Source organism: Convolutriloba macropyga, chromosome 5, assembly GCF_964194025.1.
Source record: "Convolutriloba macropyga chromosome 5, txConMacr16.3, whole genome shotgun sequence".
NCBI lineage: Eukaryota > Metazoa > Xenacoelomorpha > Acoela > Convolutidae > Convolutriloba > Convolutriloba macropyga.
The window spans coordinates 18,551,121-18,574,862 of record NC_134472.1 but is presented as its reverse complement, the minus strand read 5'-3'; the positions used below and the strand labels follow the sequence as shown (position 1 = coordinate 18,574,862).

Genomic DNA, 23,742 nt, shown 5'->3' with positions numbered 1-23,742 from the left:
TGCCCAGTTGCAACCCTTTTCACACTATAATATCAAGATAGGGAATAGATGAAAATTGGGCTAGACCTACTCCAAACTTATATGTATACCTTATTTGTGTAGTATTCCTGGGACTTTTAATCATCAATATTATCTTTCATCCCGATGTCACAGGTAACAGTAAAGGCAGAGTAAGTAAATCTACAGGAGATCTGATACGTAAAATTCCCCAATCTAAAGATTGTTGCTTTATTGAAAAGAACGAATCATTTCAACTTGATTGTAATGTGAGAAATCCCTGTTCCAAAGGAGCATGCGAAATGAAACAGAAGATTATTTGTCATGAATAATCAATCTCTTCAACAAATTATTGAACGCATTCCTGAGCTAAAATTCAAATACATTGGATCGTTTCCGGCAGATTTCATTCCAAATTTACCCAAATTCAGCTTTGCAATTATTAACACTGCTTCGAGTAAAGAAGTCGGTGAACATTGGATATTGATTGCTCGACTCAACAGAAGTTAGTATTATGCGGATTCTCTGGCTCGATCAATAACACAGTACAAATTTTTAGGAAAAAAGTACCAAAAAATAATACATCGACCACTTCAGAAGATGCAAAATTTGTGTGGATTCTACGCAATTTTTGCGGCGTTTCAACAATTTTTGAGTTTTTCCAAACCAATTTGTACAATATTCATGATGTGCACGTGTTAAATTTTATAAGTAACTATATGTAGTAGTGTTCATTTGGTTATTTAATAAGCTGAAGTTAATAAAGTCGATAGTATATGATTCTCGTAACTGTTTCCTCGTGAGTTTTCTAAACTCTTTTTATCGAACTTTATTAACAACTCGCTAAGTGTACCTTAATGTACATTGAAATTTATACAATTTAATACAATTTATTGTAAATGTTTGAGTAATTGTGTATTTTGATGCTCATAATTTATACTGTGTCTGTAATTTTATACTATTTTAATTCATTTTTTTTTCTTTAATTTAACATCTTTTTTTCAAATAATGTACAACAAATAATGCGTATGTGCATGTATTAAGCAAGATGGCGCAGTGGGAATGCGCTGGGCCGATAACCCGGAGGACGGTAGATCGAAACTACCTCTTGCTATCTTGACTTTTTCCAATTAATGAGCGCGCAAAAGACAACTGTTACACAATTGATTCAAACAATTAGGGGAACAATCTTTGCAATTGACCGAAAGCTTAACAACCAAAATTCAACATGTCACCTGATTACCCGTCACATAATTAGGGTAATTGAAAACCCACGCCTATTAATTTCACAATTTAATATGACCTAAAATTTGTAAACAAAAGTTCAACATGTCACATAATTACCCCTCACATCAATTAATTACCCACGCCAATTCTATTGTTTTCAAGTAAACCCTGAATAACTACACAAACATTGATATTTTCCCCTCAAAATTTCGCCCAATCAGGAGCGTCTCCGAACCTACCCCCCACAATTGCATCGACTATACTACTAGCATATGTACATGCACAAATACATACACAAAACCTATACCCTATCTTAATACATGGCGACACCTAATCAATACATGTCCGCGGCTATAACTAATCTTAATACATGTCGGCGGCTATTACTAATCTTAATACATGTCCACGGATATAACTAATCTTAATACATGTCTAATACATGTCGCCGGCTAATCTTAATACATTATATCAATACCCTATCTTAATACATGTGAGAGGCCCCTATCTCCTGGAAATACGCTATACCCTATCTTAATACATGGGGACCTCACCCCCCCCCCTCCCCCGGGGAGTGTAGCTCACTATATTACTACTGAAACATCTGATTTAAAGAGTAACCTTGAAGTTGTGAAGCTGCTATTTCACATATCTCCCCATTTAATTTCTGACTGCTCAGTTTCTTCTGTTCCTCCTCAAGTCTCTTCTTGATCTGTTTCTTCCTCCGAGGGTTCCTGTTTGCCTTCCTTCTGAACTCCTCCTTGTCATGGTCGAGCCATGCCCGGATTCGGGAGCCGTCTTTTATGGATACCTGCACAGCATTGATCACAACATTACAGCCCAAAACCTACCCGGATCATAGATTAAATTAGCGCTGAATCATAATATTTGAACTCTGTATTTTTATTTTAGCCATATTCTGATCATGTCACTTTTTAATATGTCGAGAAAAAAATCAGAGTAAAATTTTGGATGTCTGAAAACATTCTGAGCAGTTTTGAATCTAATTCTTGAATTTCTATGCAAAGTTAAAATTTGAATCCTGTAAAACCTCTGAGCAGAACATCCCACAGACCGGTTTCTCAGGCAGTAACTGTTTAAAAAAACAGCAAAAACTTTTAATTTACGAGAAATATGCTTTAAAACAAAGGTCTCTATATATAGTAAAAACACTATAAGTATTATCATATAGTTCAAGTAGGAGCTAACATGAAAAACTAAAACTCTCTAGTTGCCCCCTCCCTCTCCCCTCCCCCTTCAAACCACGCAAGCCACGCTTACCGTTTTTGTATAATCGTCACTAGATGGTGGGGGTTAAACCCAGACAATGACTAATACAGGTTACTTCATGTTTTGACTGTGTCAATCTCTAGATTTTATGAGCATGCGTGCCACATCTTATGATGACACAAAATTTCATATTTTTGTCTGGCCAGTTTAACCAACCAAAAATGTAAAATCAGGAAGAAAAGATTGAATGATTATTTACTGTTAAGTCTGATTTTAAAGGAAACACTTAGAATAGTATGAAACATTGCTGATTTAGCGTTTTACTATTAGAGCATAATGTATCAGTACTGATATACTCTGACACTAGGGTCTGGGTACACCAAACTTCAAGTAGGATGTGCCAGAACCTACGCTAGAAAATGTCTGTTTTAAACATAGGAAAATATCGCTATGTTCTTTTTTAGTGTGACCAAAACGACGACAACCTTCAAGGTAACATCGATTTGTTCGGTTTAAGGCCTACAAATATTTGGTATGTTAAGATTAAAAAATCATTGGCAAACCAAGAAAAGAAAAAATCCACAGGAAAAAATTTGTACCTTGTCCTTGAACCTAGTCATAAGAAATATACTAAAACTAAACTGTTCTAACTGTTCTCCTTAACATTATCGATTGTACAATATCAATTGATTGGCTTTAATCTAATTGGCTGAAACAAATTCAAAAATTTTTTGTTATTGAGACCTTAAAAGAGACATTAATACACTCTTAAAAAAGTGCACGTAATTTTAACTGAACAGTGTGCCGACAAGACCATCTGCAAGTAAAATTTACCTGCATAATTGTCCTCAAAACTGCTTACCCACACCGTTCAAGCTAATTACCTGCAATCTATTATTGTTTTGTTATAGATGGATGATCTTGAAGCAAAAAAGATCTAGAAAGTTTGCAATTTGAAAAAAAAATATAAATCATATTTTTAGAGGGAAATAAAGTTCTCATGAAGCTTCCATATGATTTCTATCGCAAGCTAATAAGAAATGAATCGATTTGAATTTTAAATGTTCATTATAAAACCCCTTCTTTAAAATTTATGAAAGTTCGAATGGTGTTCTGGGACTCTTGTTTTTAGCAGGAAATTTTTGTTAAAATTAAGCAAAATACTGTTAAAAAGTAGTGAAAAATTTTTATTGTGAGGTTAAATTACCTGAAAAATCAAGGTAAAATCTGCAGGTAATTTTACCGTAATTTTGTCCTGTAGTTTATTCAGTGGATATTCTCATACATTTCGTATGTTTTGAATACAAGATAGAGCGAATAAAATGGGAATATAGGAAACATTTGCATTATATGAGCAGTTTAAAAAAATCTTCTTTCCCGGCTCAGAATTATATGATTGATTTATGCTTCCACTGAACAAAAAAGTTTGGAAACCGCTTATAACTGCTTCCGTTCTTCGGACAGACTTATTTCAAAATTTCATGATGTAACACTGCAACTATGCTTGAAATGTTTACAAGGATTTGTGATATTGCATCAGTTATGCTGGAGTTTTGCTGATAGACAATTGATAACTGTCCAAAATTTTAAAGTGGTTAAAAATCGAAAACATTTTGAAAACGAAATGTTCTTTTAATCAGGAATGATATAAACTAACTCAGTACGGCCGCCTAAGAAAATTACGAATTAGTTTACAAAAATTGAAGAAGTTAAAAGTTCAAAGTTTGTCTGTTTTTGTCAAAAATCATCACTACAACATGATAAAAATCTATCAATGCCAATCTGCAGCACAGCACCGTTTACTATCCATGTTAGGCACAGTATATTGATTTTTGAAGTACTTTAATTACTTGAAATTTAATTATTTGAGCTGTAAATTTGTGATGAAGTCGATATCAAATCTTGCGACCAATGCACTTTTAAATGTGAAATATCATTTTTTGACCAATTTTCCGCGTAATAAAAAACTTGAAAAACCTCAAGTATTTGTTCTCTAAAAGAAAAATAAAACTTACAGAACAACAGATCAAAATAAAAACTTTTTGTACTCGCTTATTGAGTACTCAATTCTTCTTTCTCCAATACCACTTCTACTTTCCTCCAATACTACAAATAAAAAATCTATAGAAACTGTTTTTGTGTGACTTTGAGCTAGTTTTGCTAGTACGAGATGCTAAATTTACTTAGTAATGCATAAAGTTGAAATTTGTTTAGCAAACAGATTTAGAAATTTGATGAAAGGAAAAAATTGGTTAATAAATTCTATAAGATCTAGTTTTCAGTACTCAGAATTTAATCATCTTCAATACAAGTAAAACAAGAAAATCGAGCTAAGTACTATACGTCAATAAAGCTAAAACTTGTATTGAACAATAAATGAATTTCAACAAGTTAGGAAGTTAGGAAGTGAAAATTTTTATTATCAACGATCTGAAAACAAAACACGCAGTTATCACAATTCATTCATTTTATTTCAATTGCCAATGTATTTTGTCGATAATTTTTTGAGTTGATTACGTTCTTTTCATTTGAATAACTTCACTTAGAAATTAGAACTGTCTTATCTCATCCACTAAATTCAGATGGGCAATATAGTTGAGCTCATGAATTTAACATTTAATTTTTTGATACAATTTGAATTTCAACATTTTTACGCGAAAAGCCCCAGGTTGAACATCAATTTGAAAAACTATAATCACAATTCAGTTTTCTCACACTCTATGTGCCATGTTTACTATTGCACCCTTGTTTATCTTATTCATCGAATCTTTCTTTTGCTACGGATTTCAATGTGCATATTGATTTTTCCGGACCAAAATTATAATCTTCACGTTTAAGATTTTGTAGAATCAATTTTGTTATATTTTCTACTATTTTCCTTAAAAAATTTCATTGTCTACACAGTCTTTTTAAAACTAAGAAAACGTTCTATATATCGTTCATGAAGTGGGATTTAAGACGTTTCTTACCGAGTTATTCCATTATACAGAGTACAAGTAGCAAGAATTAGTTAAAAAAATTTTCGTCGTTCCTCAGAAAATTAAAAATTTTTCGCTGAAGCTGAACATTTGAAGCTGGCTTGTTAAAAAATATTTAGTGACACAATTCATTGATAAATTTATGTTTGCTTTTTTAAAGACTATTTTTTTCTTGTTTGCAATATTGGTTGTCGTTTAAGATTTTCAGTATGTTTTTTAAAACAGTTTAAGACTTCAAAAAACAATTCAGTTTTCTGATCTTCCAATAGAGGAAATTTCAAAAAATGCGACCTTTGATCTAATAAATTAACGCAGAATCGCGCTTGCTAAGAACTTCTTATTTCCAGTTTCTTTCCGATCAATAATTTGCTTTAGTTCACCGAATACTGGTTTGCAATAGATATCACAACAGTTAAAATAACATCGAAATAAATGTTATCATAAAACCATCTAACCGATACAGTTTTTGAGAAAGCATCTTCATAATTTGCGAGATTCTTTTTGGATAAGTTAGAACTAGAGAAATTAGAATGTATACGTATCATTGATTTCAAACGATAGAAAGTTTTATGATATATGGTTTAATCATCAGCATCGTTGTCTTCAAACATCAAGAGACTTTGACTTGATTGATCTAAGATCGTGAGAAACTGTCGCTATGTTTCGTTTCCAAAAAAGACGACAGTACTGAAGCTCTCTTATGTTGAAGCAAACAAAACGACACTGCAAATAGAATAAAGGTTTTTTTTCTTGAATTTGTTGTTTTTCTGAGAACGTCCCATGCTTAAGACCATTGTTTCACAACAGTATCGGTTCCCGAGTTGAGATTTTTGTTCGAAACAAACATAAAAAGTCGTCGGTTTTCGTCACTTTTACTTCGCCAAAAACCGATCGAAACCTTTACTTTTCTTCTTAGGTTTCGTTCTTTTGTTGTCGATTTTAAACATGGGAAGCGTCAGTTTTTGCCGATTTTGAAACCCAAAAAGGTCGGTTGAATTAACTCTAACTCAAAATGTGAGTATTGTCCAATAAAACGATAGCTAACCTCAGCTAGTGACGGTAAAGAGGGATCTGCTTTGAGTTGAAGACTCTCCTTCCGATGGTAGATGCTCTTTTCACGCCAGTTCTTCACCACTCCCCTGTATGCTATCCAGATTATGAAAATTAGGAACACAGCCAGCACTATTCCCACATATATCAGGTTGATGTCGTTCGATTCCTCCCCGTGAATCATTTTGTCAGGTGTTGTAGCCAATTATAACCCGGGTTTATTAAATAATAACTGACCCACTGATTTGTAATAACCAGAATTGGTCACCGTGAATGTGCAAAATTATTTGTGACAAGGAAATTAAACGGTTCTTTTCATCTTGGTAGTAACCAATTGACAAAAATAGTTGTAACAACCAGCCAGATAATATGAAGGCTAGATCATACTGATAACCAAAACTTTGATTCTTCAATTTCTTAGAATATTGGTTGCTAAGTCATTCAGAAAAACGTAACTTTCTTTAACTGGAAGTGAATTTGATCAGCTAAATTTTGATTAAGACTCCATTTTTTTAACTTACGTTACTGGCCGTCTACAATTTGACCAGAACAGATTGAGGACTAGTAACAAACCAATAAATGAATGAGGACTTCGTTGTTAACTTTGCGTAAAAGTCCTTCTGGCCATGGAATAATGAAGTAATATTAATTCAACCATTTTGGTTGACATGATAAGTCTGCGCACATAAGCAATAATTGATACAACACCTATGTTAGTGATCAGGTAACATCCGCGACTCCACATACAATTTTTCTAATCATTTTGCTGGCTAGTATAATTGTCTGGTCACTATTGTCTGGAAAACAAATCCTGTGTTTGTTTAGAATTCTGTGTTGTTTAAAAGCTCATTTCTTCGCGTTTGTTTTCCTCAAAATTTCATCAACTCCAAGTCTAAACAAACAAAATATGAAATAATTTTTTGGGGTTGAAATACTTTCCGACAATCAGATAAAAGTACAAAATTTGTCAGAGCTCACTGAAGCCAACTAAACTATAATGACCCAATATTATTTGATATTACGTTCTATATGGCGGTCGAAACTATATTTATCACGCATCGTATATCATTATTAAGAATTGGGCACATTAACAGCACTAAAATTGCATTCACTGCTAAGCAATAATGGTAATTTTTTGCCCATTTCTGCAGAATTTTTCGCAAATTAAGAGAAGTTCTCAAATATCAGCTGCTGCATTCGGCATTAGTAAATTTTATTTATGTTTCTTATTCGTTAATAGAACAACCATTTTCCATAAATCTGCACCCAAATGGGTGGAGTTAGATATTGGGAATCATATAGTTGAAATTATATTCCTGCATCCGGTACTACAAAAACTGTTCCTTCAAAAGAAGTTAGAGAGGACTTGACTGCAGACAAAATTATGCAAAACTTTAATCATAAAATGCAAAAAGCAGTTCGTCGTCGATTGCTTTTGATTGTAAAATGATCAACTTGCGTACATAAAACCACAAACCCTAACCAACATTTTTTTTTGTAGATGTAAAGACCTTGGCGATAGTGCAAAGTGTGAACTGCTTGAACTTCCCTTTAAAAGTGATCTGAGAAAATGTTAAATAAAAATTTAAGAACGTCCTAGAAAAATAACCAGTGAACCCAAGTTAACCTCAATGGGTTCCTATCCTTATTAAAACTCAACTCATAATGATGCTTGATAATGATTAATTTTGCGACGAACAAAGCAATTTGCTTAAAAAACAGATTAAAAATGTAATTTCGTATTCGAACAATGCTCCAGTTCGGTTGAAAATTTATTTCAATGATTGCCTTTCGGATGATCTGTAAGTCAGTTATCTGGAAAATTGTTTCTACCAATCAGTTAAAAAGCTAGGAGATCTTTTAATGAGCTAGGCATAGGGAAGTGACTACCCTAGTGATGAGTGAATTTAAAACTTGTAAGAATCTTGCAAGTTGATTCAAAACTTGCAAGATTCTTGCAAGAATCTCACAAGATATCAATCAAGGTAAAAAAAAACAGGTTACAAATGTTTTAGAAAACATCTTTGAAGCAAATTGTTGTTTCTCGAACAAATTACAAAGCCGAACTCAATAAAACATTTTTTTTAGCCCCAATTCAAAATCTCGCAAAAATTTTGCAAAACTTTGAACTCTGGAAATTTTTTTATGTTTGTATTTTTTGAGTTAAAACTAACTGAAAACCAAATGAAATGACTGATATAAAAACTTTTTGATCACCTGAACTGAACCTATTTTTTTGTGTCTTTTTCTTTAAACGCCTTTTGAATGTGAATTCTTGCAAGAATCTTGCAAGTTTCTTGCAAGATTTTGAATTCAAAAATAAATTTTCGACAAATAACTAGAGACATCTTGAGCCAATCAAAATCGTCTTTTTTAAGATTAATTAACTTACTTTAGAAAACGACGAAAATAGACACTTTCAATCTTTCTCTTATTTTTTAATCAAACAAGTTATTTATAAAGAAACAATCAGTTGGAATATTTTGATACTGATCCTAGCGGAAATTGAGGATCTTTATTTAGTCGTAAAGAATATTCTGCTCATTGATAGTTCCAATTATCTTCTTCATGAGATCTATGTCAACCTATTTGATCTCTTCAGTTGATAGCCATTGGTTTTAATGTTCTTGAAGATATTTCATTCGAAAAGTACTGGTAAGTTTTTTAAGTATGACCCCTTCGCTTAGCGCAATAACCCCCTGCCCTTATTCTTGACCCCTTTGCGCATTTGACTTAGCTATTTAAGTTCTTTGTTTTTTTCTTTGGCAATTAGGCCAGGTGCGATGCTTATGGAGCACATTAATGCACCGTCTCTAGTCCTCAAAGAAGCTACAAAGGCTTATGCAAAAGCTAAGACAACTTTACTGCAGCAAAAATCTGCACCTTTTTTGCGTTTGCTACCATTCCTAGCATTTGAATAGAAAAACTTGCAACATTCTTGCAAGCTTTTCGATTGATCTTGCAAGCTTTTCGATTCATCTTGCAAGGTTTTCGATTCTTCTTGCAAGTAATCTTGCAAGAAGAATCAAAAAGCTTGAAAAAATCTTGCAAGTGAATCGATAAGCTTGCAAGATGCTCTTCTAGTGAATCGAAAAACTTGCAAGAATCTTGCAAGCTGATTAAAAACTTGCAATGTTCTTGAAAGAATCTCGCAAGATATCAATCAAGGCAAAAAAACAATTTACAATTGTTTTAGAAAACATCTTTGAAGCAAATTGTTGTTTACTGAACAAATTACAAAGCCGAACTCAATAAAACATTTTTTAGCCCCAATTCAAAATCTCGCGAAAGTTTTGCAAAACTTTGAATTCTGGAAATTTTTTTATGTTTGTATTTTTTGAGTTAAAACTAACTGAAAACCAAATGAAATGACTGATATAAAAATTTTTTGATCACCAGAACTGAACCTATTTGACTTTTTCTGTAAACGCCTTTTGAATGTGAAGTCTTGCAAGAATCTTGCAAAATTCTTGCAAGATTTTGAATTCAAAAATAAATTTTCGACAAAAAACTAGAGACATCTTGAGCCAATCAAAGTAGTCTTTTTCAATATTAATTAACCTACTCTAGAAAACGACGAAAATCAACAGGTTCAGTCATCCTCTCATTTTTTAATCAAACAATTTGTTTATAAAGCAACAACCAGTTGGAAAATTTTTGTTACTGATCCTATCGGTAATTGAGGATTTTTATTTAGTCGTAAAGAAAATTCTGCTCATTGATAGTTCCCATTATCTTCTTCATGAGATTTATGTCAACCTATTTGATCTCTTCAGTTGATAGCCATTGGTGTTAAAGTTCTTGAAAAGATTTCATTCGAAAAGTACTGGTAAGTTTTTTAAGTATGACGACTTCGCGCAGCGCGATAACCCCCTGCCCTTATTTGTGACCCCTTTGCGCATTAGTCTTAGCTATTTAAGTTCTTTGTTTTTTTCTTTGGCGATTAGGCCAGGTGCGATGCTTTTGGAGCACATTAATGCACCGTCTCTAGTCTTCAAAGAAGCTACAAAGGCTTATGCAAAAGCTAAGACAACTTTACTGCAGCAAAAATCTGCACCTTTTTTGCGTTTGCTACCATTCCTAGCATTTGAATAGAAAAACTTGCAACATTCTTGCAAGCTTTTCGATTGATCTTGCAAGCTTTTCGATTCATCTTGCAAGCTTTTCGATTCTTCTTGCAAGTAATCTTGCAAGAAGAATCAAAAAGCTTGAAAAAATCTTGCAAGTGAATCGATAAGCTTGCAAGATGCTTGCTAGTGAATCGAAAAACTTGCATGAATCTTGCAAGCAAAATGGTACCCGTGTGCATTCACTTGCAAGATTGCTTCCACGTTGCTTGCAAGTTTTTCAATTGCGCAATCACTAGGGTACAAACCAGAGAAACAACATTTGCAAAAGCCACCTAACGTTTTCTATTTTGCGTTTTCCCACCGAATCGCTTACAATTCGGTCTATTTTCATAAATCGAAACTCAACGATTAGGGTACCAACTGTTTCTTCCGTAATTGAAAATTTTTAAAACTCCTTTTTCGAATGGAAAAAGCAGCTTTTTATCCTTCTTGTCTGGAAGGAAAGGACACAAAATTTAAAATTGATTTCAAGGCTGACCACCCATACTAGCTAGAAACAAATTTTCTACAATGTGGCAGCAACCATTTGGCGGCAGCCAGCCAGTCATTTTCAAAACAGAAAGCCATTTATCTGCTGAAATCGCACAAACTTTTTCATATTCACAATTTTTTGTCAACGGCTCAAAATTTGTTGTATTGTAATCAATTAGACGAACAGAGCTTGATCACATGGTTTCCTGAATTTTCACGGTTCCCTGAAATTCATTTTTTGAGCTAATATTAGTAAGGGAGATACAACAGGAAACAATAAAGAAGCTGAAATCTTCCATGACAATTAAAAACCAGAGCACCATCCTAGTTTAACACTAATTATGTTTAATAAAAGATAACAAAATTTGATACAGAAAGCTTTGTAGATAAAATATTTCTCAAATTTTGTGTTTTTAAACTAAAAAAATGAAGGATTTTCAAAATGTCATTGCTTCTACAGCAAATTGGTTTCCTGGGCGAACTTAGGGTTTCATCTGGTCAGAAACACTGATCGCAAACAACGTTCGCTCATCTGGTCGAATTTCTGGAGCCTAAAATCCAATGATAACAATGTCCTCAATATCCTTGTGAGAAGTATAAACACGCAATTCGAACATTTTTTTAAAAAAAACAAACTGCAAGCTCGTGAAAGCTCGTAACAATCTAATTGATACAGAGAAACATGGTTACAATATTTTTTCATCGAAAGGAACACAGAGAGACGAAAAAATGATGACACAATTTTTAGAAAAAAAAACTAATTAATTGATATTTTTCGAAAAAATTTTTGTTCAAATAGTCAAAATTGTTAATTTTTAGGCTTAAAACACATAAACGTGATTCATCAGTAGATCTTAAATTAAAATATGAAATACTCCTAATAAAACTTTACCTTGACTATGAGCTTATACTATACCTTTGCGAACTGATGAATAAAATATTAACAGGTTTTGTATTAACACAAGATGACATATTTCCACTTAGCGAAAAACTCTGCTGACTTTTTCATCAAACCAAAAATAATTACCATCTTTACTTTTTTAAACTGGTAGCTGAGGCTTTTCAGCAAAAGTCAATTTGATATCATCTTATTGAACCATGAATTGTTTTAATGTTTAAGGTGAAGTTGATATTTGACATCATAAAAATAGAAACAACAATTGTACACAAACTCGAAATGTGTGCATTGCATTTGTGTAAAATTTGAAAAAAATCCCGGGACTTCAAAATGTTGTTATTTGTCCTAAAGCTAATATATCATTCTGAATTTGAAGGATGATTAATTTGCTTTTCAAAATTGGCTGAAAAATTTCCCCCATCAAATTGGCTACAAGATCACTTCATACAATAATTCACAGGAGTTTACTCCGCAACTACGTCAAAAATGTCAATTATGCAACATTTAATGTCTGTGACAAAAATTAAGGCAACAACGTCATTCATTAAACCAAAATAATAAACAAGATCTTGATAATTTTTTTTGTTAAATCAGGAGAATATTTCAGATAACATCACGAATACTTAAAGCTGCTCTTTTTGGAGTCTTCTCAGAAAACGAAGTCGAACCTTATTTGGTAAGATTTATAAAATAAAAAATTGTGACTCACCCAAATAGCTGAAAGCGTATACAAGCATAGACAAAGCGTATGCAGTGAACCACAATTGAAGACGAATGTTAGAGGGCTGTGATTCAAATCTGACAAAGTTATCACAAACATTTATACGTTCAAGTAGGTGTTGGAGGAAAATAACAAAAATAACCATACTTAAACTAAAAACAAACTATTAAAAAAATTTCAAACAAACTGATTCGAAAAAAGCAACCCAACTCTGATTACATGGAGTGAAGAGTTGTTTTAGAGCACATTTTCAAAATTTAAAAAAGTCTACATAATTAAAGAATCTTCACAGAGAGAAAAACAATGTTTAAAAGTCCTATATGCTTCTTTTTCACATGTACCTCTACAATATACAAAACTAATACAAATTTTGAAATTTTATTGAGCAATTTATTTGAACGCAAATATGTTTCGAATTGTTCAATACAGTTTTTCGCTGAAAAAAAAACAAATTTCCAAAATTTTTAATTGACATCAAAGTTTTTTACATAAAAGATTACGTTTGTTGCCCCTTATATAGCTATACATTGGAAAAATGTTTGTAGAGTCAAAATGAGATTCAAGTGTCCCATATTTGGCTCTTCATTTGAAAAAGTGGAAGTTTCTTTTTATTAATTTCAAAAAATTTGATAATAAGGAATGTTTAAAAACTCATTTAGAAAAAAAGATAATTTAAATTTTCCAGTTTTAAATCTCAGGAAACATTTTCTATAGAAAAAACCGCTCTTCATGTCATAAAAAATCCCTGCTCAAGATCCTCATGGCGTTCCTAATCAAATTAAAACTTGGAAGAATTAAGAAATTTTTAGTTCCTGTCATTTTATTCAAATAATTTTTTTGAAATATAGAGTCACAGTTTTTAAATCTAGTAGATCAATTTTCCAGTTTTAACGACGTTTCCATAAAACGTGACGAACTAGTTGTTGAAGCATTGATTAGTGTCTCCGGTCTGCTGAATCACTGAATCACTTTTGCGCTTTAATTGATTGACTTTTTGAAATTTGTGCGTACCATTGGTTAGAGCGTTCTCGAATTTTTGTGGAGCTTCCCCACAACCATGCTCACAAATAAACAACATCTGCGCTCTCGATTTTCGTTTTTTAAGTTCTAGCTCAATGTTGTTGAATTAACAAACAGCTATCCATAAAGCTACAGCAATGCTTAAATAATGCTATCAATCTGTGAGCATCGGTGAAAGAACACATAATTGGTTTAACAAGCTATAAAGAGTCCAGATGCCACTCCTAAACTAGGTAAAACGTTATGTTCCTGAAAATAGTAATGAGCGAAGTTTTGTCATACCAAACTCCGCAAATCGACTCTTCATATGAGGGTTTTATTTTTTTTCTCAGTAGGACGTACTCTCCAAAAGTTCTAGATGAGCTCAAACCTGAATGGTTTAATGTTGAAAAATAAGTGCACCATAAAAGTATCCGTTAATACAATTATCTGTAATACAGTTTATGTTTAGGTCAAAAGAAACCGCTGTGAAGGATTTACTAAAACTAACGTAACTGAAAATCAGTTAGCAAAATGTACTAACAGTTAAACTTTATTTATAAGAGTTCCGAAAACAATTCCAATCAAAACAAAAGATTAACATGAACAAAAGTAGTCATTTCAGAAACCAAATCAAAATACGCCGATTCCTAGTGTTGAAAAAATACTGCCCAAAATATAACCATAGAAGCAAATAAACAATATCTTTCGAACAATTAAAACTGTTTTCACTCAAAAAGTTGAAAAGATAAATATACAAATACAGTAGCAACTGTACGGTTTTGAAGGTCCTGATTTTTTCAAAAAACAATTTGTCAACCAGAGTCAGAGGGTGAGAAATTTTGCTCTCCGGTTGTGTTGCGCCAGCTCTAGAAGTTTTAAGGTGATAAAAAACTTTGGCGATAGATTAAGATTTATAACAATATGGAGATCGCTCAATCTTTCCACGATCTCTCAGAATTTGTTTGGACTTAAGCAAATTGAAGCAGAAGTGTAAACAAATTTTGTTTAAACTCAGAATTTGTTTAAACGTAAACTTTCTTTAGCTTATGAATTGTTTTAAATCTATTCTAACAAGGCATCATCCTATTGTTCATCAAAATTAGAAGCAATTATTAGTTCAAAAAATCGACAAAATTTTTTGTTGATCTGCCACATCAGACGTTTGTTTGACTCAATCCACTAAATCATACATTTTTCCTAACTGGAGCAAATAACGTTAGAGAAAACACAAAAAAAACTCTTGAAGAAGTCACGAGACAATTTGATGAACGAATGTGTAACAAATATTTTCAGCACCAAAAAAAAAACAAAACTGTTTTCTGTGTGCTGTTTTTATCACAGAAAGTGTTTTTCTAAATCTTTCTATGATAATCAACAGTATAAATTGAAATAGAATGCTTATAATTTGTTTATTACTGCTTTTTTGTAAAAATTGCCTCAGATAATAAAGAGCTGTTTTGTTTTTCATTCAATGGTTTATTTTTTCAATTGGAACAATATTGGCCCCTCATAACTGGACAACTGTAATATTTGTTATCATTGGAGGTATTCACCGCATGCCTACAATTAAATCAATTTAATAAAAAAAACAGCATCGATAGGTAAAATCTGCAGAAAACAAAATGCCGTTTTTGTCATGTAATAACTATCAAAACAACAAGAAGAAAAGATTGGAGCAGAAAAAATTCCAAAAAAATACGAAATAAAAAACGTCGACATTTTAAAATTATCAATTTTTTAGGCACCAAAAATCAAAATGACGACTTGAGAGACCAAAAGATAAAAGATAACAAAATGCAAATAGGAAATAAAACTAGCCAGACCAGTCGCCAAAAAACTGACGACGAATTTTGAAAGAGAAAGTACTTTGATTTATATCCCAATCTCAAAAATTCGAATTTCAATAATTTCCTGGATTCAAATTACTAGAAACAAAGAAGTGAAAAACACAGAACTTTTATTAAATCAAAACAAATGGATCAATTATACGACGAGGAACACATATTGAAAACAATAAAACCCTGATAACTTTTAAATGTCCATAAAAGGAATAAAACCTTCAAAAGGAAAAAAAACTGTACAATGACGAAAAGCAAGGTCCGAAAAGTTTTATTCAGTTACAATTTTTTTTATTTAAAACTCAACCTATCTCTGTCTACACTAAAATTTTGTTCAACAATAGAAGTAAACGAGATGACTCGTACGAGTCTGTGCGTGGCACAGTATGCTCCAACATTACCCCCAAAGTCGCGAAAAAAACCCTATTACTCGTCAGAGAAAAGGGTGGGAGTGTCCGAAAGCAACTTATATGCATTTGTATTTTTGGCGAACAAAAACAAAACTCTTAAGCATATTCTAGAAAGATAAGTGTAGTAAAATTTGAAGGATATAGACAGAGACAAGCATTCAAACACACGACACATACCTACATGCATACAAAGAATATCACAGAAACAGAAATTCCAAAACCAAAAAAAACCTTATGGCAACTGATCTTTACTCAATGTTCATAATATGTAGTTTTATATTTTTTTTACTTCGACAGTTTTCGCATTCTACCTCTATTTGTGTCTAACATTGAAAGGAACTTACTATCTCAGACTAATTTCTCTTTCTCTTGCGCTCTTACACACAAATACCTCTAGAAATGCATTGCTTACACATGCACTCACATACAAAAACACACAAGCGCAGGCACATATACAAACAAAAAGAAAACAAAAACAAGAAAAAACAGTTTTTTGGCTGATGTTTTTCACCCATGGTTCCTTCGTTCATTCACATTACATTTTAAAAAAAAACTAGGCGTTGATTTCCTGAGGTGATTGCATTGGTAATAATAAAATGACAACAAAAATTGAAAAAATCTTTTCAGAAATTTGTTCCAAAGATTTTGCAATTTTTGATGTTTTATAAGCGTAATAGGCCAATTCGTTATTTTTTTTGAAGCCCCAAAATTTTCAGCAACCAGTCCAATAAACACCGCTTCTGTTTTCAACATATTTTAGATCGAACTTTTGTAGCAAACAATAAGCATTTCTTCAATTTTTTTGGTTCGTTAAACTTTTTGCACTTTGCCTCTATTTGTGTTTAAAATTTGAACTATTTCTAACAAACTAACGCTCTTTTTCTCTCCTAAAGAAAATACAAAACAATCTACCTATACACGCACGCACACTTACACACAAACTCACACACACACACACACACACACACACACACACACACACACACACAAACACACACACGCTCACAGACACCCACACACACACACACATACACACACAAACACACACACACAAACGCATAAAAACATAAATACAAAAATACAAACTCCGACACCATTTTTTTTCTTTTCGGCAACTGATCTTTACTTATGGTTCGCCAACGCTCAACTAGGTCTGGTTTTTTATTTGAAAAACAAGGTTTGGCTTTTTTGAGGAAACTGTATCGGTAATTTTAAATAAAACACTAAAATTCAAAGGAAATGTTTTTTTAAGACTTTTGCAATTATTTTTGGCGTTTTGATGTTCCATGAAAAGAATGGATAATCTCAATTGTTTAAAAAAATATCGCAGATGTGCAATTAACTCACATAATAAACACCATCTTGGCTTTGAAGACTTTTTAAACGGCAATTTGTAGCAAACAATATGTAATTTTGATAATTTTTTTGATTTCTAACAAATTTGCACTTTGCCACAACTAGCTTCTGACAATTAAGCGATCGCTAAAAAATCTTATAACTTGGTAACATTGACTTGGTAACATTGAAAAAAATGTTGTTGTCATTAAATTTTGCGGTTCGGGTTTTTCACTTGGTAGTATTTTTAAAGAATTGAAAATTGTAATAATTTATTTTTCATCTTTCAAAAACGCTCTTTGTCTTTTTTGTATGAAGAATTTCAAATTCACTATTCTAATTAGTTTTTCAATTCAAAGAAGCGCCCATAGTCTCGAAAAGATTAATTCGATTTGCAATTTCAAAGTATATAGATACAAAATATAAGTTTCTTCTAATTTAAAAAAAACGTAAGTAAAATTTTAAACCTGGCAATCAATAAACCCTCCAACTCTCAAATTCTTCTCTTTCGCATTATACTAGAGAAGCTTAACCCGACACCAATTTTTTTCTTTTCGGCAACTGATCTTTACTTATGGTTCGCCAACGCTCAACTAGGTCTGGTTTTTTATTTGAAAAACAAGGTTTGGCTTTTTTGAGGAAACTGTATCGGTAATCTTAAATAACACAATAAAATTCAAAGGAAATGTTTTTTTAAGACTTTTGCAATTTTTTTTGGCGTTTTGATGTTCCATGAAAAGAATGGATAACCTCAATTGTTTAAAAAAATATCGCAGATGTGCAACTAACTCACTTAATAAACACCATCTTTGCTTTGAAGACTTTTTAAACGGCAATTTGTAGCAAACAATATGTAATTTTGATAACTTTTTGGATTTCTAACAAATTTGCACTTTGCCACAACTAGCTTCTGACATTTAAGCGATCGCTAAAAAATCTTATAACTTGGTAACATTGACTTGGTAACAATGAAAAAAATGTTGTTGTCATTAAATTTTGCGGTTCGGGTTTTTCACTTGGTAGTATTTTTAAAGAATTGAAAATTGTAATAATTTATTTTTCATCTTTCAAAAACGCTCTTTGTCTTTTTTGTATGAAGAATTTCAAATTCACTATTCTATTTAGTTTTTCAATTCAGAGAAGCGCCGATAGTCTCGAAAAGATTAATTCGATTTGCAATTTCAAAATATATAGATACAAAATATAAGTTTCTTCTAATTTAAAAAAAAACGTAAGTAAAGTTTCTAAACCTGGCAATCAATAAACCCTCCAACTCTCAAATTCTTCTCTTTCGCATTATACTAGAGAAGCTTAACTCCGACACCATTTTTTTTCTTTTCGGCAACTGATCTTTACTTATGGTTCGCCAACGCTCAACTAGGTCTGGTTTTTTATTTGAAAAACAAGGTTTGGCTTTTTTGAGGAAACTGTATCGGTAATTTTAAATAAAACAATAAAATTCAAAGGAAATGTTTTTTTAAGACTTTTGCAATTATTTTTGGCGTTTTGATGTTCCATGAAAAGAATGGATAACCTCAATTGTTTAAAAAAATATCGCAGATGTGCAACTAACTCACTTAATAAACACCATCTTGGCTTTGAAGACTTTTTAAACGGCAATTTGTAGCAAACAATATGTAATTTTGATAATTTTTTGGATTTCTAACAAATTTGCACTTTGCCACAACTAGCTTCTGACAATTAAGCGATCGCTAAAAAATCTTATAACTTGGTAACATTGACTTGGTAACATTGAAAAAAATGTTGTTGTCATTAAATTTTGCGGTTCGGGTTTTTCACTTGGTAGTATTTTTAAAGAATTGAAAATTGTAATAATTTATTTTTCATCTTTCAAAAACGCTCTTTGTCTTTTTTGTATGAAGAATTTCAAATTCACTATTCTATTTAGTTTTTCAATTCAAAGAAGCGCCCATAGTCTCGAAAAGATTAATTCGATTTGCAATTTCAAAGTATATAGATGCAAAATATAAGTTTCTTCTAATTTAAAAAAAACGTAAGTAAAATTTTTAATCCTGGCTATCAATAAACCCTCCAACTCTCAAATTCTTCTCTTTCGCATTATACTAGAGAAGCTTAAATCGAACTATCTGCTCTGACCATACAAGGAACACAAATCAAAAGATAAGAAAATATTTCCATCTTTACTTCTAGATACTGCATTGGTTGATTTCATGTTCATTTTATGAAAACAATCTTCTGACCTCTCCGTAGTTTTTAGAATACTGAAATATTTAGTTTCGATGAAATATAAAGAAATGCTCACAAAAAGAAATCTAGACATTAGAAAAGAATACACATTTTGCTTTCAGTTTTACATTTTCAAAATTGATTTCTGCTATTTTGAAAGCTCTAAATAACAAGCCCGTGCAAACTCTAACAATTTGTTTGATACAGAGAAACATCGTTTCTTACAATATTTCTCATCGGCAGAAACACATAGAAACGAAAAAATGTAGACAAAAGTTTTAGAAAAACTAATTGATTGATTTGTTTCGAAAATTTTTTCTTCAGATAGTCAAAATTTTTAGGCTTAAAACAGTGTGGAATTACCAATTTTGACAATCAAAGCTCCCTTTAACCAAATTAATTTTACTATAAATCTCTCGTTTGTTTTATTTTAAATTTCAATTCGATCTGTCACCCCCCCCCCCCCCCCCAATTCCTGAATATGAACAGGGTACAGGCGAAATTTTCAGCCTCAATTATTTTTCCTTTTTTTTAAAAAAAAATCCAAACCAATTATTCTATTTGCCGACCAAAACAATCGTATACTATTTGAATAATTGAGCTGTAAAATCTTACGTTTCTCTAGTCACTGAATAAAATGATCTGAACCAGTTGATAAAGTAAGAACGAATCTAAAAACCCAAACATTTCGCGTCAAACAGTTTGGCAATTACATAGAGAAAACTTACAGATTTTTCTTGAAAAGCTATCTTTGGTTAATTCGAAAAAGAAAGCATTATACAAGCTAACCAGCAGAGGAATTGTAGTCTACTTCACTGCTAAAAATAGGTTGATATTTACAGAATCAGAATTAACTCAAACCACTGTGTGAGCTGACGTCAGAAATCTTGAAAACAAGTCCGGTAAAGAACTAATTCGGAAAAAACAAGTAATAATTTTATTGTATCAAACACGCTGAACCCTAACACCGCATAAATAGTTGTTAGTTATGTATCTTGCAAGGATAAATTACATATAACATAATAATTAACCTTCGAATAGAAGAAGATCAAAAGGGTTAAAAGAGTGTGTAACACCTTAACCAATTAACCACCCAAACATGAATTGATTTCAGCTGTTCATGCTATGTTTCAAATTAACACTCCCCAAATGATCGGTACTATCGCCATAACTCACTTAATAAACGGCGGCCCTCGCCAAAATCTCGCACAGGATAAATTAAAGCGGGGAGATTATTCAACTTTTTGTAACCCGTTTGACAAAATATTTACAAAATCGCCTGTTGTACCAGAAATCGCTATTCTAAACTGAAATTGTTTGCTTTGGGATTTCGCGATATTTCTTTAGAGTTGGACCGAATTTGGGTTCCAGCGTCAAAGTAGTACTACAAGCGAGTTTCTAAGCAGCTTCGGGCAGATTTCGGCAAAGATATTCAAGTATCTGAAAAGCAAATCGAAGCAATGAGTTCAGATTTTGTCAATTACAAATCGCCGCCAAATAGCCGAAAAAAGACAAATTGGCCGAAAATGGGCGGAATCATGAAAACTTAAACCAACCCTGAGATTAACTGAAGCCATTCACACGCTTTTGAAATTAATCCCAAAATGCTACAACATAAAAGCCGCGTGAACTGAGAAACAAAACTTGATTTATGTGGTCAAGTTTTATCTCGAACAAAGTCGCAACTCATTACAGACTTAAAGATAAACAAATTTTTGTGGAAAAGGACGAACACATATTTGTAGTTACAAAATTTACCTCGGGCTAAACCAAACAGGAAATTAAAGGAATGGTCCGCAAAATTCGCGAGCTGAACTCAAATGCGCGTGGCACTGTGGCGGCGGCCTGTTTGAAAAGCGTGGCCAAATTTGACCAAGTTAAATTTCAAAATTGCTACTAAATTATGTCGTTTTCTGGCCGGTTGCCGGAAGTTGAACTAATTTCGGGAAACATGGACCGTATCGTTTCTTATCAAATCTCAATATTTGTGTAACGGTGTTTAGATTCTGTTAGATACCCCCTCCTTTTGTTTAAAAACGCCGGAATTTGAGGAAAACCAGCTGAATATTTTAGACAATTTAATATGTTCCCAATAAATTTATCGAAATTAAGGACACGTCAACAAGAATTGAAAGTTAAAAACTTATCGAAACGACGCCAGTGTAATAAAGAAGATTTAGCAAATTATATGGAAAACAAAAAAGAAAACAAAAAAAATATCCAGAAAACCACCAGCTTAAATAAGTCAAAAGTAACTCTATTTTTCCCGATTTCCAATACTGTGAAACCTGGTTTATAGCAGTAAATTTGGGTAACTTCATAATTTGATAAAATCAGATATTACAAGTGGGGAAAACCCAATGAACAATTGGGGAAGTTGGAACATGGATAATAAAGATTTATTGTCGCGTCAGGTGTTATACTCTATATCATTTAATTTACAGCGTCTTTTTTAATTAAAGATTTGGATCAATTTTTCTCCGCAGTCGAAAGCGAATTCAAATTGGTCCCAGAAGTTCAATCAATGTGAGAAAATTTCATTTTAATTAGAAAATTAGGGTAGATTTAAAAAAGTAGGTTATAAACATTTAAGGGCTTGAAACACGTCTTCTGAAGGTTTTTTCGTTTTTGTATATATATATATATATATATATATATATATATATATATATATATAATCTAGTTTTAGTAAAAAAAAGTAACGTGCAAAAAATCTACCTTCACATTGTGCAACATTCGTTTTGAAACATTTTTTGTTCACGAGAAGGTATTTGACCCAGTAAAATTATTCATGCGTTCATAAATTCAGAAGACAGTTACATATTAATTTGCGTAAAGAAGATAGCAAACGTTTGATTTGCGTTCTCTTCGGTATCTTTTCCTTCATCTGATTCAAGCTTTCAATGCGTTGCGGTGACTTTTCCAACGCAGTGAAAGTGTGAATTAAATGTTTGCAAAAGATGCTATGAAGAACAAGAGAGAGTTCAAACATTTGATCACTTTTTTATTCGAGTTAATGCTGCAACTGTCTTTAATACATCAATATAAATGCGAAACAAAAGTTTTTGCGATCAAATAACGAAAAAATCACAACAAACATGTGCATTGTTATTACTAAAGTAAACAAGAACGCTCGGTATTGTGTGTTCGCACATAAAGTTCCGACCCCGCTCAACCACGTTTGTTCAAAAATATTTGGCATTAAACAAAATCGCTTTAGGCTCAAAACACTACACGAATCAAACAAATTTTTATTAGAGGGCCGATGATAACTGCCGTTTAGGAGACTAAGAGAAAAGACAAACAAATTCAACAAAAACAACACGCATTAGTTACGAGCAAAATTCAATGTCTTTTTGTATTTTTTTTAAAAGAACTTAATGAAAAAGATCAAATTAGCAACAGATAAAAACTAAAGAAAAAATGACCTGCCTTTTACCAGAAAAGATTTGGGACCTTTTTTTATTGAAAATACCTAACAAGTAGACGGAAAACAAAGAAGGAGAAGTTAAAAAACACGTTTACGCTTTTTGAATTCAACTAAATTCGAAGACATGAATGAAAGTCATTAGCTATCAACTAAAATCATTCAACACAATAACTCAATTTACATCTTCATACAAAACCGTCGAGAACTGTTGCTATCCAGAATGTCATACGAATAACAAATACAGGCAAAAATCAAAATGTGATTTCAATTTTTCAAGGAAGCGGTGTCGAAACCTATAAGATGAAATTACCAAAAATATTAAATATAATCCTTTCGCCCTATTTAAACGCCATTATTGTGATATGAGACTTGTCATCAATGTGCCATTAATGTGATGATCAGACAAGACAGCAAAAAAGAACATCAAAAATTGTAAAATATCGAAAAACAGAAATAAGTTTTATGCAAAAAAGTTACGTCAGCAACAAAAAAATATTTTTGAGCAAAAAAGACTACAAACAAATTTACGTGCCAAAAAATACGCCCTCTCCCTTTATTTAGACCACGCTAAAAAGTTGCAGTAATAAGATTGAAATTGGCAAGTTTCAAAAATGGTATGAAATTATAACCGTAACCTTTCATTAAATAACAGGAAAAAATTTTAACTTGCTACTGCTTAGGAAAACAATTGGACGTGTCATTAGTGAAACTAAATAAAAAACTACACTTTAACACTGAATGCAGGCAGATTTAAACAAAATTTCACACACAGTTTTATGCAAATGGTGTTGAAGCAGAAAAAATGTTATGCTTTCCGTTA

The 23,742-nt window shown here is 32.1% G+C and overlaps 1 protein-coding gene across 8 annotated transcripts in view; it reads right to left on the bottom strand.

Annotated features, from left to right (window-relative positions):
- LOC142339196 (uncharacterized) overlaps nucleotides 1-23,742 on the bottom strand; it is a 142,197-nt gene that overhangs the window by 74,949 nt on the left and 43,506 nt on the right. For 5 of the 8 annotated variants that reach the window (XM_075389009.1, XM_075389008.1, XM_075389016.1 and 2 more), the window contains exons 2-3: nucleotides 6,475-7,371; nucleotides 1,843-2,032 (exon numbers count right to left, since the gene is read on the bottom strand). In XM_075389009.1, the coding sequence (XP_075245124.1) occupies nucleotides 1,843-2,032; nucleotides 6,475-6,663 (379 nt within the window). In that variant the 5' untranslated portion in view covers nucleotides 6,664-7,371. Of the gene's footprint in view, nucleotides 1-1,842; nucleotides 2,033-6,474; nucleotides 7,372-20,107; nucleotides 20,189-20,281; nucleotides 20,492-20,523; nucleotides 20,933-23,742 lie in introns of those variants that run through there. The other 3 variants (XM_075389011.1, XM_075389014.1, XM_075389015.1) reach the window with 3 other exon arrangements.